Source organism: Limulus polyphemus, unplaced genomic scaffold, assembly GCF_000517525.1.
Source record: "Limulus polyphemus unplaced genomic scaffold, Limulus_polyphemus-2.1.2 Scaffold2133, whole genome shotgun sequence".
NCBI classification, from domain to species: domain Eukaryota; kingdom Metazoa; phylum Arthropoda; class Merostomata; order Xiphosura; family Limulidae; genus Limulus; species Limulus polyphemus.
Genome location: NW_013667743.1, coordinates 53,275 through 66,720, shown reverse-complemented (window position 1 = coordinate 66,720; position 13,446 = coordinate 53,275). Strand labels below are relative to the sequence as shown.

Below are 13,446 nucleotides of genomic sequence, written 5' to 3'. Positions count from 1 at the left end.
TTTTTTGTATGTGAAAGACTTATAATATGAGCTGAAAGGCTGCAAAATTTTGTGAAGATGTACAACCTATATTGAAAGTTAGAAGTATTAAATCTATAAAGACTTTAATCGAGTACAAAGAGGTCACGTGGTTGGTCAAATTGACCAAGCCCATGTTGAGAGAGTTAAACACTTCGCTCTGAGAGTTTTTACACTTCCACAGAGAACACTGAAGACCCCTTCTTCAAAATGTTACATCCTTAGACTTCACATTGTTCAAAAATCTTGTTACAAAAGCATCCTTCCATAAATCTGTGTTGACACTGTACTGTCAAATGGTTGAAAATTCTTTGAGAACCATATCTATAAGTGGTAGATATGCCACCATGTGTTCCATTTGTATCTGGAACAACACATGCTACTGCAAGAGCACATACAAATATTCAAATGAAGTGCAATTAGCCCTCTGGATAATTCCTTTTTACTTTCTCTTTAATGATAAAATCCTCCTTCAGTTATTATTTTTCTTGTTATAACAGAGAACAAAATAAATAAGCACCATAAAATTTTATTAAAGCTGCCTAATATTTTAATTGAAAGAAAATAAATTGAAATGTAGTTAAAAACAGTAACACATAAAAATACAAATTTATTTTCACCAGAAACTAAACAAGCACTAACCTTCGATAATTCTGCAATACGAGGAAAATAGTCTGATAAGGTAAGATAACGACTTCCAAACTGAAACCGTGAAATCTCAGGAAGATCATAATGAATGAGACATTGTGCATCTCTAACTTGAAGAGCAGGTAAAACATTGTCTGATACAACCAACACAGGATGCGATCCACTGGCATGTGATGTGTGCCATTCTTGAGCAACTTCTAATACATTTATAACAAAATAACATTAGTTAATTTCTGTAGAGCACACTGGAGTATAAAGGACATCTTAATCCTACAAATAATCAACCAAATTTAGTTGCTGTTGTTTTCCAAGTTAAACAGACACTCAACATTTCACTTCAAAAAGGTTCAATTAAAACACAAGCCATAACTTACAGTACAAAATTTCAATCGTTTTAATATAAGAAATTATAATATTTATTTCTAGAATTAAAATATTAAGACAAAACTTAAGTTATTTCTTATGTAATTGTGATAGTAATTTCAGGTTTGAAAATAATTGATTTTTCATTCTCTATTTTTTTTTTCTAGTATCATGCAAACAATACATAATATTCCATTGAAAATTACCAAACAAATAAATACATGTAATGCTAGAATATTACACAACTAGTTTCAATATAAACTAACTGGTTAGAGGAGTGGATACCCAATTTTTTCCAAGTCTAATAACCAGTATCCCTTTTTGTTCTCATACTACCTCACTTGATAATATGCCAGAATCTTTGTAATTATTGATATTTTTTTGCTTTTCCATCTTTTATTATTATTATTGCATATCATCTGAGAACCAAGCATTGACCCCCTGGGGACACATGTATCACAGTTTGAGAAATAATGAATTACTGTAAATAAATGGTGATCTAGCCACTATGTAATAGGTTCTGTCAACTCTTTTAATCTGTATTTTATACACGTTGCATCACGATACTACTTGTTAACTACCATAATCAAAATAAAATATACCCAAAACTTTAGTCACTTACCATTCAAATCATAATGTACCATATTATCATGAGCTAATATGGAGTAAATGGAGAAGTTTTTCAGGATTTTGTGAACCTCAAGAGCCGAGGCAGGGCTAGACACACAAACTACTATCTTCAAACCTTTGTTGTTGCTCACGAGATCTGTTAACCAGTCAGATTTCTTTTTAGAATTAACAGAGTTTTATTTACATATATTCAAAAACTAATACAAAAGTAAAAATAAAATTATTATTTCAAACATAAGAGCCATATAATAAAATCTAATCAATGAAACTAACTATCAAAACTCTGAAATTGTCTACAAAAACATACGTGTCCAGCTGGTTAAAGCAAACAAAGTTAAAGGTAACAATATTTCTATTAATTACCTGAAATTTTCACAAATCAGTTGAAATACCTTATTTATAATCTCATAAACTGCCTATATATTCATCTCCTCAGGTCTGAAATGCTGTTATGTAGTTTGCCTATTTTTTTCTATAAACACATTTTTAAATTTATACGAGTTTATACTCAGCGTAGCATTCATGGATCAGCAAATATACAGTTGAATGTCACAAAACTACAACCAATATCAGAAATGCTTGATTCTTCAGAAATAATTGTTACATAAATACACATTTGAAAAAATTAGTAACGTTACGGACACATGGAAACACTATTTAAAATTTGTTACAAACAAAATTGCATTTAATAGTCACAAAATGTTGAACAAAACGAAGTCAATATTCAACAAAGCTATGCACTGATACAATGAGCACAAACCTTGATACCGTATAATCACAACAATAGAGCTTGTAAAATAACATACAGAAAACATTATTTAGAAAGTTCTCTTACTCAGAAGTGTTGTTGATCTTTGGGAACTGTCACATATTTCAACAAAATTGGGAATAAGTGCATAAATTGCTGCTTCAAACAGAGAGCTGAAAAACACAAGGGGATCTTTCATGCAGTTGTACATAAAAGATTCAATCCCTTTCGTCCATTTTTCAGTGCAAAGAATAATCTGGTTAGGTGCAGCTATATCTCCTCGCTGTCTCACACTCGAAGCATATTCCATCAAGACTTCACGTACCTTAACAGTGATAAAGTATGTAAGCTGCATCATATTTGTTAACTAGGGTTAGTTTTTATGTTTTTTAAACATTTTTTTCTGCACATCTTAAGGACGTGTTAACTGAGAGAAAATGTAAACCATGCAAATTTATATTACCTAATGCATGAATATCAAATATACCTTCCTTCAAAAATATTACAATCACATTTCATTTTAGAATTTGTTCATAATATACATTTTTATACAATACTGATTAAGAAACTCTGTCACATAAATTAACATCTCTTTTTTCAAAAACTCAGTATATTTGAAAGTATATCAAAAATATGCCATAAGATACTTCTGTCGTCTTTCACATAAAATCATTCTATCAGGTAAGGTTAGACCCAGGTGAATTTATGTTACTCACCTGTTTTGTAAACTCCTCAACGAGTGTTTCTCCATCATCAAGCACCAGGTGGCAGCACCTCCTTAAATTTGTGACTTTACCTTCATGATTCTGCAGCATCCGAAGAAAGCTACTGGGAGTTGCAATTAGGAAATCACATCCATTTATCAATTGCACCTGTAACAAAACAAAAAAACAGCCTAGTCATACAGAATTTACTACTACTTTAACACAGCCTAGTCATACAGAATTTAATACTACTTTAACACAGCCTAGTCATACAGAAGTTACTACTACTTTAACACAGCCTAGTCATACAGAATTTAATACTACTTTAACACAGCCTAGTCATACAGAAGTTACTACTACTTTAACATAGCCTAGTCATACAGAATTTAGTCCTACATTAACATAGCCGAGTCATACAGAAGTTACTACCTCCTGGGATTTTTCTGATCCACCTCCATGTAACATCAAACACCGAGGCCTTTTAGTTCCTCCAACAATTTGCTGGAATTGGCTATGTATTTTTCGGACTTTCTTCCAAGATGAGCAGAGAATCAGCACGAGAGGCTATTTCAAAAATTCAACATTACCTGGCACTTATTTTTTTTATGTCAAAGTATATAATACTGTTCACTATCAACATAATTTTAAAACTTTTATAATGTATCTCATTCACTGTAAATATTGTTGCAACTATCAGAATAAATTTTGTTCTTGAAAATGTATTAACATTTATAACTGGTGCTCAAACTGATAATACTAAATGCTTGTCCATAAAACGAAAATAAAACAAATACCATTATAAGTCTACAGAAACATATATAAGCACCATGAACTCTTAGGAATACACACTAAATGTGGATATACAAAATGGTAAATGGTTCTATAAGTGGTATTTTTATTGATATTTCTTCCTGAGCAGCAGTAATAATCAGGTCTATACTAAAAATGCTACTAAAACCTATAAATAAATTAGCATTTTTGTACGATCCTGTAAACCAAACACAATAATGAAATAGAAATCCTAATAAAACCTACACACAAATCAACATTTTTATACCCCACATATATCTGTACATTAAACTTTTATAGTTTTGTGTAACTATCTTTTTCCATTATACCTTGGAGCTTTTCAAGCATTAAAACTTTTATTTATACAACACTTACTTTTATAAATCAGTTAAAAAAAGATATTAAGTAAAATTTGTTATATCTTACCCTCATCTTTTTGTTTTATTAATTTTAAAGGGTAATTTTATGCCTGTATTAATCATTAAGGCATTTTTCAAGCTGGTAATGAATTTCTGTTGATGTTCCATACACAATAAAACATTAAAATGTTCACTATGTCTTTCAGAATGAGTTTTACATGGTGTCTCAAAAGACCTCCCCCTCTTGTGTGGATGAGGGGTAAATGCATAATATTAATACAAAAACACATTTAACACCATGCTAATCATTAAATATATAATTTAACTCACTCCACTTCCATCAGGAATTTCCAAGTAGGTGTTCAGCTGCAGAACAGATGACAGAAGGGGAAGAAGATAGGAGAGAGTTTTTCCACTGTGTGGAGGCCCTACGGCAATGACACTACGACCCCTCAACACAGCAGGCCATACAACTGACTGTATGCATGATGGTCCACAAAATTTAATAGCTTCTAATCTCTAGAGAAAAATGAAATATATATAAATATGAAATTAAAATATTTGATAACAATCTAAATGTTTTTGGTAAAAAAAAATCTTTTTATTTTTCAATATACACCTCTTTTTTTTTTTTTTATTCCTGTAAACTCTGAATGGAGCATAGGGCCGCAACAACACCTCGCCAACAGAAGGTGTTGTTGCAGTTACTTGTAGTAGGTTGGTTTTTACGGGGTGGAGTTGCTAGCCCCGCGCCCAATCCTCCTCCTTTCTCATCCTGGACTTGGGACCAGGCAGAGGTTGGCATGTTTGGTGTGACGGGGATTCGAACCTGCGACCCTCAGATTACGAATCGAGCGCCCTAACCACCTGGCCATGCCAGGCCAGGCCTAATATACAGCTTACCCTCTTTTAATATTACTATGCCATATTCTTCTGTCATAAATATTATAACTTCACAACTACTTAGATTTAGTAAAATTGGTAATAAATTACAATATTTCATTATTGATGTTGAAATACTGATGAAAAAATTAGTATTTAATGGATTTAATACATATACAATAAATAAAATTATTAAAATACTTTGTGATAAAAATATATTAAATAAATATAAAACAGGCATAAATTAAGGAGTTTTGCTTGAACTTCCCAATAAGTATTTCTAGTTTTTAATAAGATCATTATGGCACTATTTTTATGCTGATGAATACCTTATCACTTATAAAGACTCGGTAAAATCTGAAAATTGGTAGTTACAGTGGACTTTATAAGCAAACTTAATGGGTGGTGGTTGGGAGTTATACTAGTTTAGATAACTTGGTTGGGTTTTTATATTAGCATAATCTGTCTACTGTACTACTAATTAATGTAATAGTTTAAGAATTTACTACTATAATGGGGGGCTGGAATGCCAATATCAGGAGGTTAGTTTGTCTTATTTACCCCCAGATGTAAACCCTATTTTCTTTCTTTTTTTAATTACTTTGGAGAGCAGTCACCTTCCCACAACTGCCTGTAGGAAATGAAGGGGCAATACAGATGTGGGACGTTGTGGGCTTGAGCACCCACATCTTGCTCTCCTAAGGTATATATTATATTTATGAATTTGTTTTGCTTTCTTCAACATGTGAGAGTGGCGAATGGAGAATAAGACTGATAGATGGTGTATCCACACCACAATGTGGTTCCTACTTCTGCAATCACCTCCAAATCCCAGGACACATTTTATATTCCACATTATAACCTGTACCCTGGCAACCCTTTTAATTTATGCAGAATCTTCAATTCTGTTTTTTGTTTGGGCTGTATTGTTCATTAAAATGTTGTTTATCACAGGCTTGGATTTGCTGTTCTTAATGCAGTCCTTCTTTTTGATTTTAATTCTTGCTTAACTCTTTAAGTATTCATTTTCTATATATATATATATATATATATATATGTATATTATACATGTGCAGTAAAATACTTTTCATTTGCATGTGATTTCTGATTTTCTGGTCTAGGCTCTATCAACATACATAGCATTTGTTAAACAACAGACTATATTTCTGAAACCATAATAATTAGATTTGTGAAACTATAATCAGCTTTGTGTTCCTTTAAGTTGTCCATGTTGTGTTACATCCAAGTCTCATGTTTTATTACATTAGTTATCCCATGTAACAAGTCTTGTGAAGTGAAACTTGTTATGTTTGATTATGTAAAGCATGGAGTTTGATGTATAAGATTTTCATGTTTCATAAATTCATTCATATTATGCTAGTTTTGCCATGTGGTTCATTTTGTTAATCCACCTTAATAAAAGGTTGACCTCATTCATTTAAGTGTAACTGTACATCAGTATACTTTATGTGACACGGTTAAACACCAGAAGGTAATGTATTTGTACAAACTATGTTGATTGTATTTGAGTTATTAGCTTAACTGAGAGTTACTGATAAACTGCATGAGCTAAATTTATAAGAAAAAAGATTTTATGCTATTTATTACCAAGTTACTTGTGTCTACAATATTATTGGTTATAGGGTTACTTACAACGTACGAATCTCTCACAAACAAAAATGTAAGCAAAAAATACCATCAAAGATTACAATTAATCTTACTAATAACTGTTTGGATTTCTTCCATATTTTACATATATAATGAGTAATTTCATCCAATATTTTGGTCACTTACTTACACTGATTGTTTAATCATGATGCAATATGTGGGCCCCACCAATAATGAGCAGTATAAGAATTTTAGTAAAGTAAAAAAAAGAAGAAAAAAGTTGGTTATCTTAAATCATTTATACAAACGTGAAGACAGCAGATATGAAAATTCTACTTATAACTGATAATTTAACACAGTACTGCTTTAAAAAGATTATAATTTCTCTAATTAATAATATTCAAGCATTTTAAAATGAAATGGATACTGTAGTATTGTTAAACTTCAATGACACATCTTTGAAATATGTTAGAAATAATTTTATATTTATATTTGTAAAAATGAACAAAAATTTTGCTTCATTTCAGTAAAAGACAAAAACACACAAGATTATGTTGCTGGTGTACTTAAAATTTAAATCATCAAATAAGAAAGTAGAAAAACACTCATTAACTTTGATTTGTTTTTTAGCTTTTCTCCCTGTCAACTGCTGTATTTTATTTGGAAAAAATTAACCTTTCTGATTTTGGTTTTGATAATTTCACAAATTAGGTTGTTTTTGTGTTACTTTAATAAATTTAAATCTACTTCTTATGTAATCATTGTTTGCTAGAATTCAGTGATGAGTATCGACTACTTTTAATTTTTAGGAATATATATGGTTCAAAGATGGCACAATCTTGTAACTTTGCATACATTTATAACAGTAGAACCATCTATGGACACGGGACAATCAGTGATATGCTTCTTTTCAGAGAAAACCAGGTGTGAAAATAAAAAAGTGTAATATGTTTATTTAGAGGATAATACATATTTTCGTCCACTTCAAATAAAAACATTTATTGAGTTTGAGAAATAGTACTATACCCTGATATATAATTAGCAATAATTACCAGAATACGATGACTTAAAATAATAATAAACAAAGCAAGACACCATCCACCTCAAATGAAGAACATGAAAAATGTCAGAAAGTAAATTTTTTCTAAAGGTCAGCAACTTGATGAGAAAAAGAAACGAGCTCAAGGAAACAGCCCTGACAAAAAAATAACAGGATTTGATCCAGATTAAACAAAAAATAAAAAAAACCCAGACAAAACAAAAATTATGTTGCATTCAAAATGGCCTAAAAGCACAGATAAATAGGGGAATAATTCTAGGGAAAAACATTATCCCTTGCTGTGGCCAAAACTAACATCACCTAATTCTAAGTACCAATCACAACAGAAAGCTTACATTTTTCTTACAATGAAAATGTATTTCCGATACATACTTAACTCTCACGTAAAACAATCTCGATCTACTTCTGCCCTCTAAGCATTGCTGAAAACTTTTCATGATGATTGCACTAGTCTATATACCCCTTCAATTTTGTGCCATTTCTGTACATATACATATCATGTGACTACTCTTCACCAATAGTATTGCACCACCTATATTGGTGCAGCTAGCTCCCTCTGCTTTTCCCACTCAATCCTCACTTTTGAGAATTGGCAGGCTCTAAAAGAAGAACACCAACCATGGAAAAGAAGGTTGGGAAGTGTGGTGTAAGTGGAGGTAAGTACCTATCAGAAATACGTTTTCAGTGCAAGAAAAATGTTAACTTCTGATAAGATCTTCTCACACAAAGCTCGAATCCCACATTACAAAGGTAGAGTGGCTGGTTTAAGTGCACAACATAGAAGCCAAGCAGAAAGCAACTTTCCAGAATGAAAGGGTGTGCTCCGAGATGAAAACAAAGCACACTTGAGGGGTACCACGCTACTTTGGAATAGGTATACTCTTTACATTTGAGGTAGAAAACTAATCTAATATGGGTGGAAAAAAAGGATGTGTGCAAATGGAATTCTTTCACAGAGGTGCATGCCATAGTATAATATAAACAGAATTAGCTATGTACATACACAACCTCAACTGGGAAGACAAGGTTCCATAACTCATCCTCTGCATTAGGAGGATGTGCACAAATGCAATTCCTTCACAGAGGTGCATGCCATAATAAAATACAAACAGAATTAACTACGTACATACACAACCTCAACCGGCCAGACTAGGTTCCATAACTCATCCTTGGCATTAGGAGGTTGAAGATCAAAAAAGATATACTGTAACATAAACATAATGGACTGTGTTATATATATACTCAACAACCCAAACTATATGTAAACAGTGTATCATACGTCAAGCAAACAGAATTACACAGAGGAAGTTAGCTTTTGGCCAATACTGGACAAATTCCCAAAACCACCATAGGAGCACGAAGTACAACAAACAAACATGTTTTTACGGGATCATGGCATTGCCTCAACTCAACCGTAAGAACAGGGCAATATCTATAACCAATATTACAAGCAGGAATCATAAATCACTGAACCATAAATGCAGGAAAGAGACATTCTGCATCTGGAATTACAAGGAGACAAACTGCTCAACCATAGGAACAGTGAACTTACATCTTGTAGTCCGCATTACGGAGCAGACAAAGTCCCCCAAACTCAACCAAAGAAGCAGGGAAAGAACCTCTTGCAACTGGAATGAAGAAGGGCTTCTACTGCACACATCTGTAAGAACAGAGTGGTGTCATCCCAAACCTGATATAACGAGGAGGATCTCACATATGCTGGACCTTCTCCAACCTATTGTTTTTATACTTCTTTTGACAGCTGTCCACCTGGGTAAAAGTATCCAGGGAAATTGAAAGGAGGGAAACCAGCTTTGCCCTCTTCTCACCGAGTGGATAATAATGAGTAATGGATAATAATGAGTAATAAACTCATTCAAGAGGAAGTCTCCATAGACCATCACCTCAGCAAATGGGAACTGGAAAGTGGTAAGGACTCCCCTGCTCCACTGGAAGCAAAAAGTAGGGAAGTAAATGCAGTGGGGAGTCCAGAGGAACGTCACACCAATGAAAGTGCAATGGGTGTCCGCAATTCCGTATTTTAAAAAGCAGACCAACCCCCAATTTATTCAATCAAAAGATTGGCAGGAATGGGCAGAAATCTCCTTCTGCTTTTCCAGTAGTGTGAGAAATGCTAGATTTTTTTCTCTAAGCATCCCCTCTTCTATAATTTATTTACCACCCCTCCAATAAGTATGAGATTCAATGTAAGTTACTCATTATAAAATTGTCATTGATCAGGCAAACCATAATTTTTATAGCCTTCAATTTTGTTTGGTTACAGAGCCATCAAATAGAAAAATCAGACCCCTCGTGCCACACTCACCTGTCACATCCTCTCTTTCAGGATTTTTTAATAGCTCTCTCTTTCCTTTAACTCTATATTATCTATAACCAATAGAAAGCCAAAGTTTCATCTATCAAATGATGTAATATATTTCTTTGTTTTCTTAATGGAGAATTGTCAATTTCATTGTTAGTACAAGCTTCGTTCCCATGGGAAAGATAACGACTAGCTTTGGTGAATTTGTAACAGCTTTTGTCACATAGTTAGAAAGCCAGAAAAACTGTTAAGAGTTAGAGGAAATTGTCGGTTTTTTGCATGTTATTATTCTATGTTCTTTGGTCATTACTTAATTAAATAAAAATTATTTAGTGCATTACTACCATTAGTATAAACAAAAAGTAGGGTTAAGTGTGATCGACAATCAACAGCAAGAAAAAAAGAAGAATCAGTTAAATACTTTATTTCTTGTTTTTCATGTTTATTCTTTATTTATTATTATAAAAGTAACTAAAATGTATAGACAAGGATCTCTTTAGATTAGTTAAGGTTAAATTAGGTAAAATAAATAACAATAATAATTATAAAATAAAAATATTTCACAAGGCATGCAAGAGAGCAGCTTGTGGGTAATGTAATTTTATAGCATAACATGAGCTCCACATTCCACAAGTGATTTACAACTTATAATGGTGCGAATAGTAGTTAGACAGTTCAAAGGATAATAAAACAATAAAATTTTATTATAAATAGATGTATACTGTTATGAGTTTAAGCTACTTAGGATAAACAAATGTAGTTTCATGTTACAATTTGAAGTCCTTCTAGAAAGAAAAAAGGGTAATTTAGAATTATTTAGATTTTATTTGTGGTTATAAGGTCAGTCAAATTGACCAACCTTGTATACAGTTAGGGCAGAGAAAATAACAGATAAAATATAAAATTTTACTGAAAACAAACATCTGAAATGTATTTATTAATGTATTTAGTAGGTTTTAGAGATTACGTAAATCAAATCTGAGCTTTTCGAGATGAAGAAAAGTATTTTTTAATCTCAACATGAAAATCACTTTGCACATGAACTATTCAAAACAAATATTTTTTAGTTTATTTAAAATACTTCACTAAAAATAATTTTTTTTTTTATGTGAAAGACAATATTTACTGAAAGACTGCCAAATTTTGTGAAGATATACATACTATATTAAAAGTTAGTAGTATCAAATCTATACAGATTTTATAGGAGTAAAAAAAGATCATGTAGTTGGTCAAAATTATTAAGTGTAGGTTGAGAGAGTTAAAGGCAGAATTACCTGATCGACGACGTCCACATGCCAGGAATAGAAGGAAATAGGTCTTGAAGGAGAGGTGGTAGATGGAACATAAAGATAAAGGTTCAAAGGGAGGACAGGAAAGGCATAAAGGACCACACTGATATCCCAATCAGGCAAATCAAAGGACACAGAGGATACAAGATTCAAAAGGAGGGAAATGACAGGGGAAGAAAAAACCTGGAGAAATGAGAGGTGTTTGACAAGGCTGGCCAATAGCTAGACATGGAAGAAGTGGACAAGCCTTTTTCAAACAACCAGGTGAAGAATAGGGAAAGATGAGCTTTTTGTTAAATTTGGAGGGGTATTCATCTATGCTTACCCACCAATTTGACTCCTCTCCAGAGCTCTGTCTTTATTCCACACCACTCTGGGTCTTGTCCTACTTGTGGCTCTATCTTGGCTGGTGCAACCATCCTTCCTACTGCTTTGACTTCTACTTGTACAACCACCCCTACCATTACCTCTTTCTCAGTCCCTATTCTGTCAACTTCAGTCAGACATTGTTCATCCAGATGTCACCACACTCTGTTATCACGTATGTCTTTTGTGAGGTCCATTGTCTCAGCCCAATGACTGACTCTATGTGTTGCATCTTTCCTTTCCCAATCCAATAGACTTTCTTCCATGTCCATTTACCATAGGCAGTGGTATACCTTCTGCCTTAGGCCTCTTTGATGTGGTTTTCATCCTTCTCACCCTTCCATTCCAAGGAAGTTTGATGTTCCAGTGGGTGAAAGCAAATATGATGTGTCCCCAGTTGAGAACACACCCATCTGAAGACCTGTGGATCGAGGGACCACTCTGTGAAAGAATTTGTTGGGAAAGATAATTAATCCACCAACACATTCAGGGAGCCAAGAAAATGGCAAGCTAAGACCACAATGTGGTGACTGTGGCCCAGAAAGGAGATCCAGGATCTGAAAACACTGAGACCTGGAACTGGTATCCCCTGACATTGTTATATGAGTGAACACTGTGGAGATGTCTGAATGTACCATAACCAATACCCACTGAGGGGAAGTTCCACTGATCTAGAAATGTCCACCAAAAGGAACTCATATGAACACAACCCATGGAAATGACAGCTTCCAAGGAAGCCCACATCCCCAAAGAGATAGAACATCACAAGCTGTAAGAAATTTGAGGTGAGGAATGTGTAATCTGCTTGCTCCAAACCTGAAGACGAAAAGGCTGGGCTTGACTGTGGTTAAAAAGAGGTCTCCTCCCCCCTCTGAATGAATGGGGTATTGAGAGGGGGTAACAATGGACTTCCCCACTGTCAATTCCAAACATGCTGCTTCCTATATGAGCAGAGGAGTGTGGTCTCTGGACTGTGAATGGGAAGAAGTAAGCATGAGACAGTCATCCATTGAAAGAAGAGTGCAAAGTCTCATAGGGTTAACATATCGGGCAAGAGTTTGAACACTTAAAGAGCCAAGGTTAGTCTGAATGGTAGGTTCCTGAACTGAAAAACTTGACTTAGAGCAATGCATAACTATCATAAGTATCAACAAAGTGGGCACTGTGGGGAAGAACTCCAAATTGTACATTATGAGGACAAAATGATGTTTCTATTATCACAATTATAGGAAAAGGAGCCAAAGTAAAGCTCAGCCCTATGAACAGGAAAGAAATGAACATATCAGTGATGTAACAGAAAAAAAGAAAAGCCCTACACTGACAAAAATTAGGACGATAACACACATAGTTAACGATGACAGAAAAACATTATTCAGATAGATCAATGAAATATATCATATTAGCAGTAACGATATGTAACGTACAAACTATCTAAATATACCTAGTTAACAAAGTACTTATAAATATCAAACGGACAAACTATCTAAATGTTCCTAGTCCACAAGATATATAATAATAATAACGAATGTACAAACCGACTAAAATTACCTAGAAAACACATTAATAATCAATATCTAACTTACCATTCATATAAATTAATCTAGACAACAAAGGACACATAATTATATCCTATACTTACGAAAGTTAGGATAAGTCACA

At 33.3% G+C, this 13,446-nt stretch overlaps 1 protein-coding gene across 1 annotated transcript in view; it reads right to left on the bottom strand.

The window, feature by feature from the left end:
* Positions 1 to 11,885, bottom strand: part of LOC106466044 (putative ATP-dependent RNA helicase TDRD12) — a 19,101-nt gene extending 7,216 nt beyond the window's left edge. The window contains exons 1-6 of the mRNA XM_022394002.1: positions 11,751 to 11,885; positions 4,590 to 4,778; positions 3,124 to 3,279; positions 2,495 to 2,732; positions 1,652 to 1,795; positions 661 to 863 (exon numbers count right to left, since the gene is read on the bottom strand). Coding sequence (XP_022249710.1) covers positions 661 to 863; positions 1,652 to 1,795; positions 2,495 to 2,732; positions 3,124 to 3,279; positions 4,590 to 4,778; positions 11,751 to 11,885 — 1,065 coding nt within the window. The remainder of the gene's footprint in view (positions 1 to 660; positions 864 to 1,651; positions 1,796 to 2,494; positions 2,733 to 3,123; positions 3,280 to 4,589; positions 4,779 to 11,750) is intronic.
* Positions 11,886 to 13,446: the final 1,561 nt, after the last annotated feature.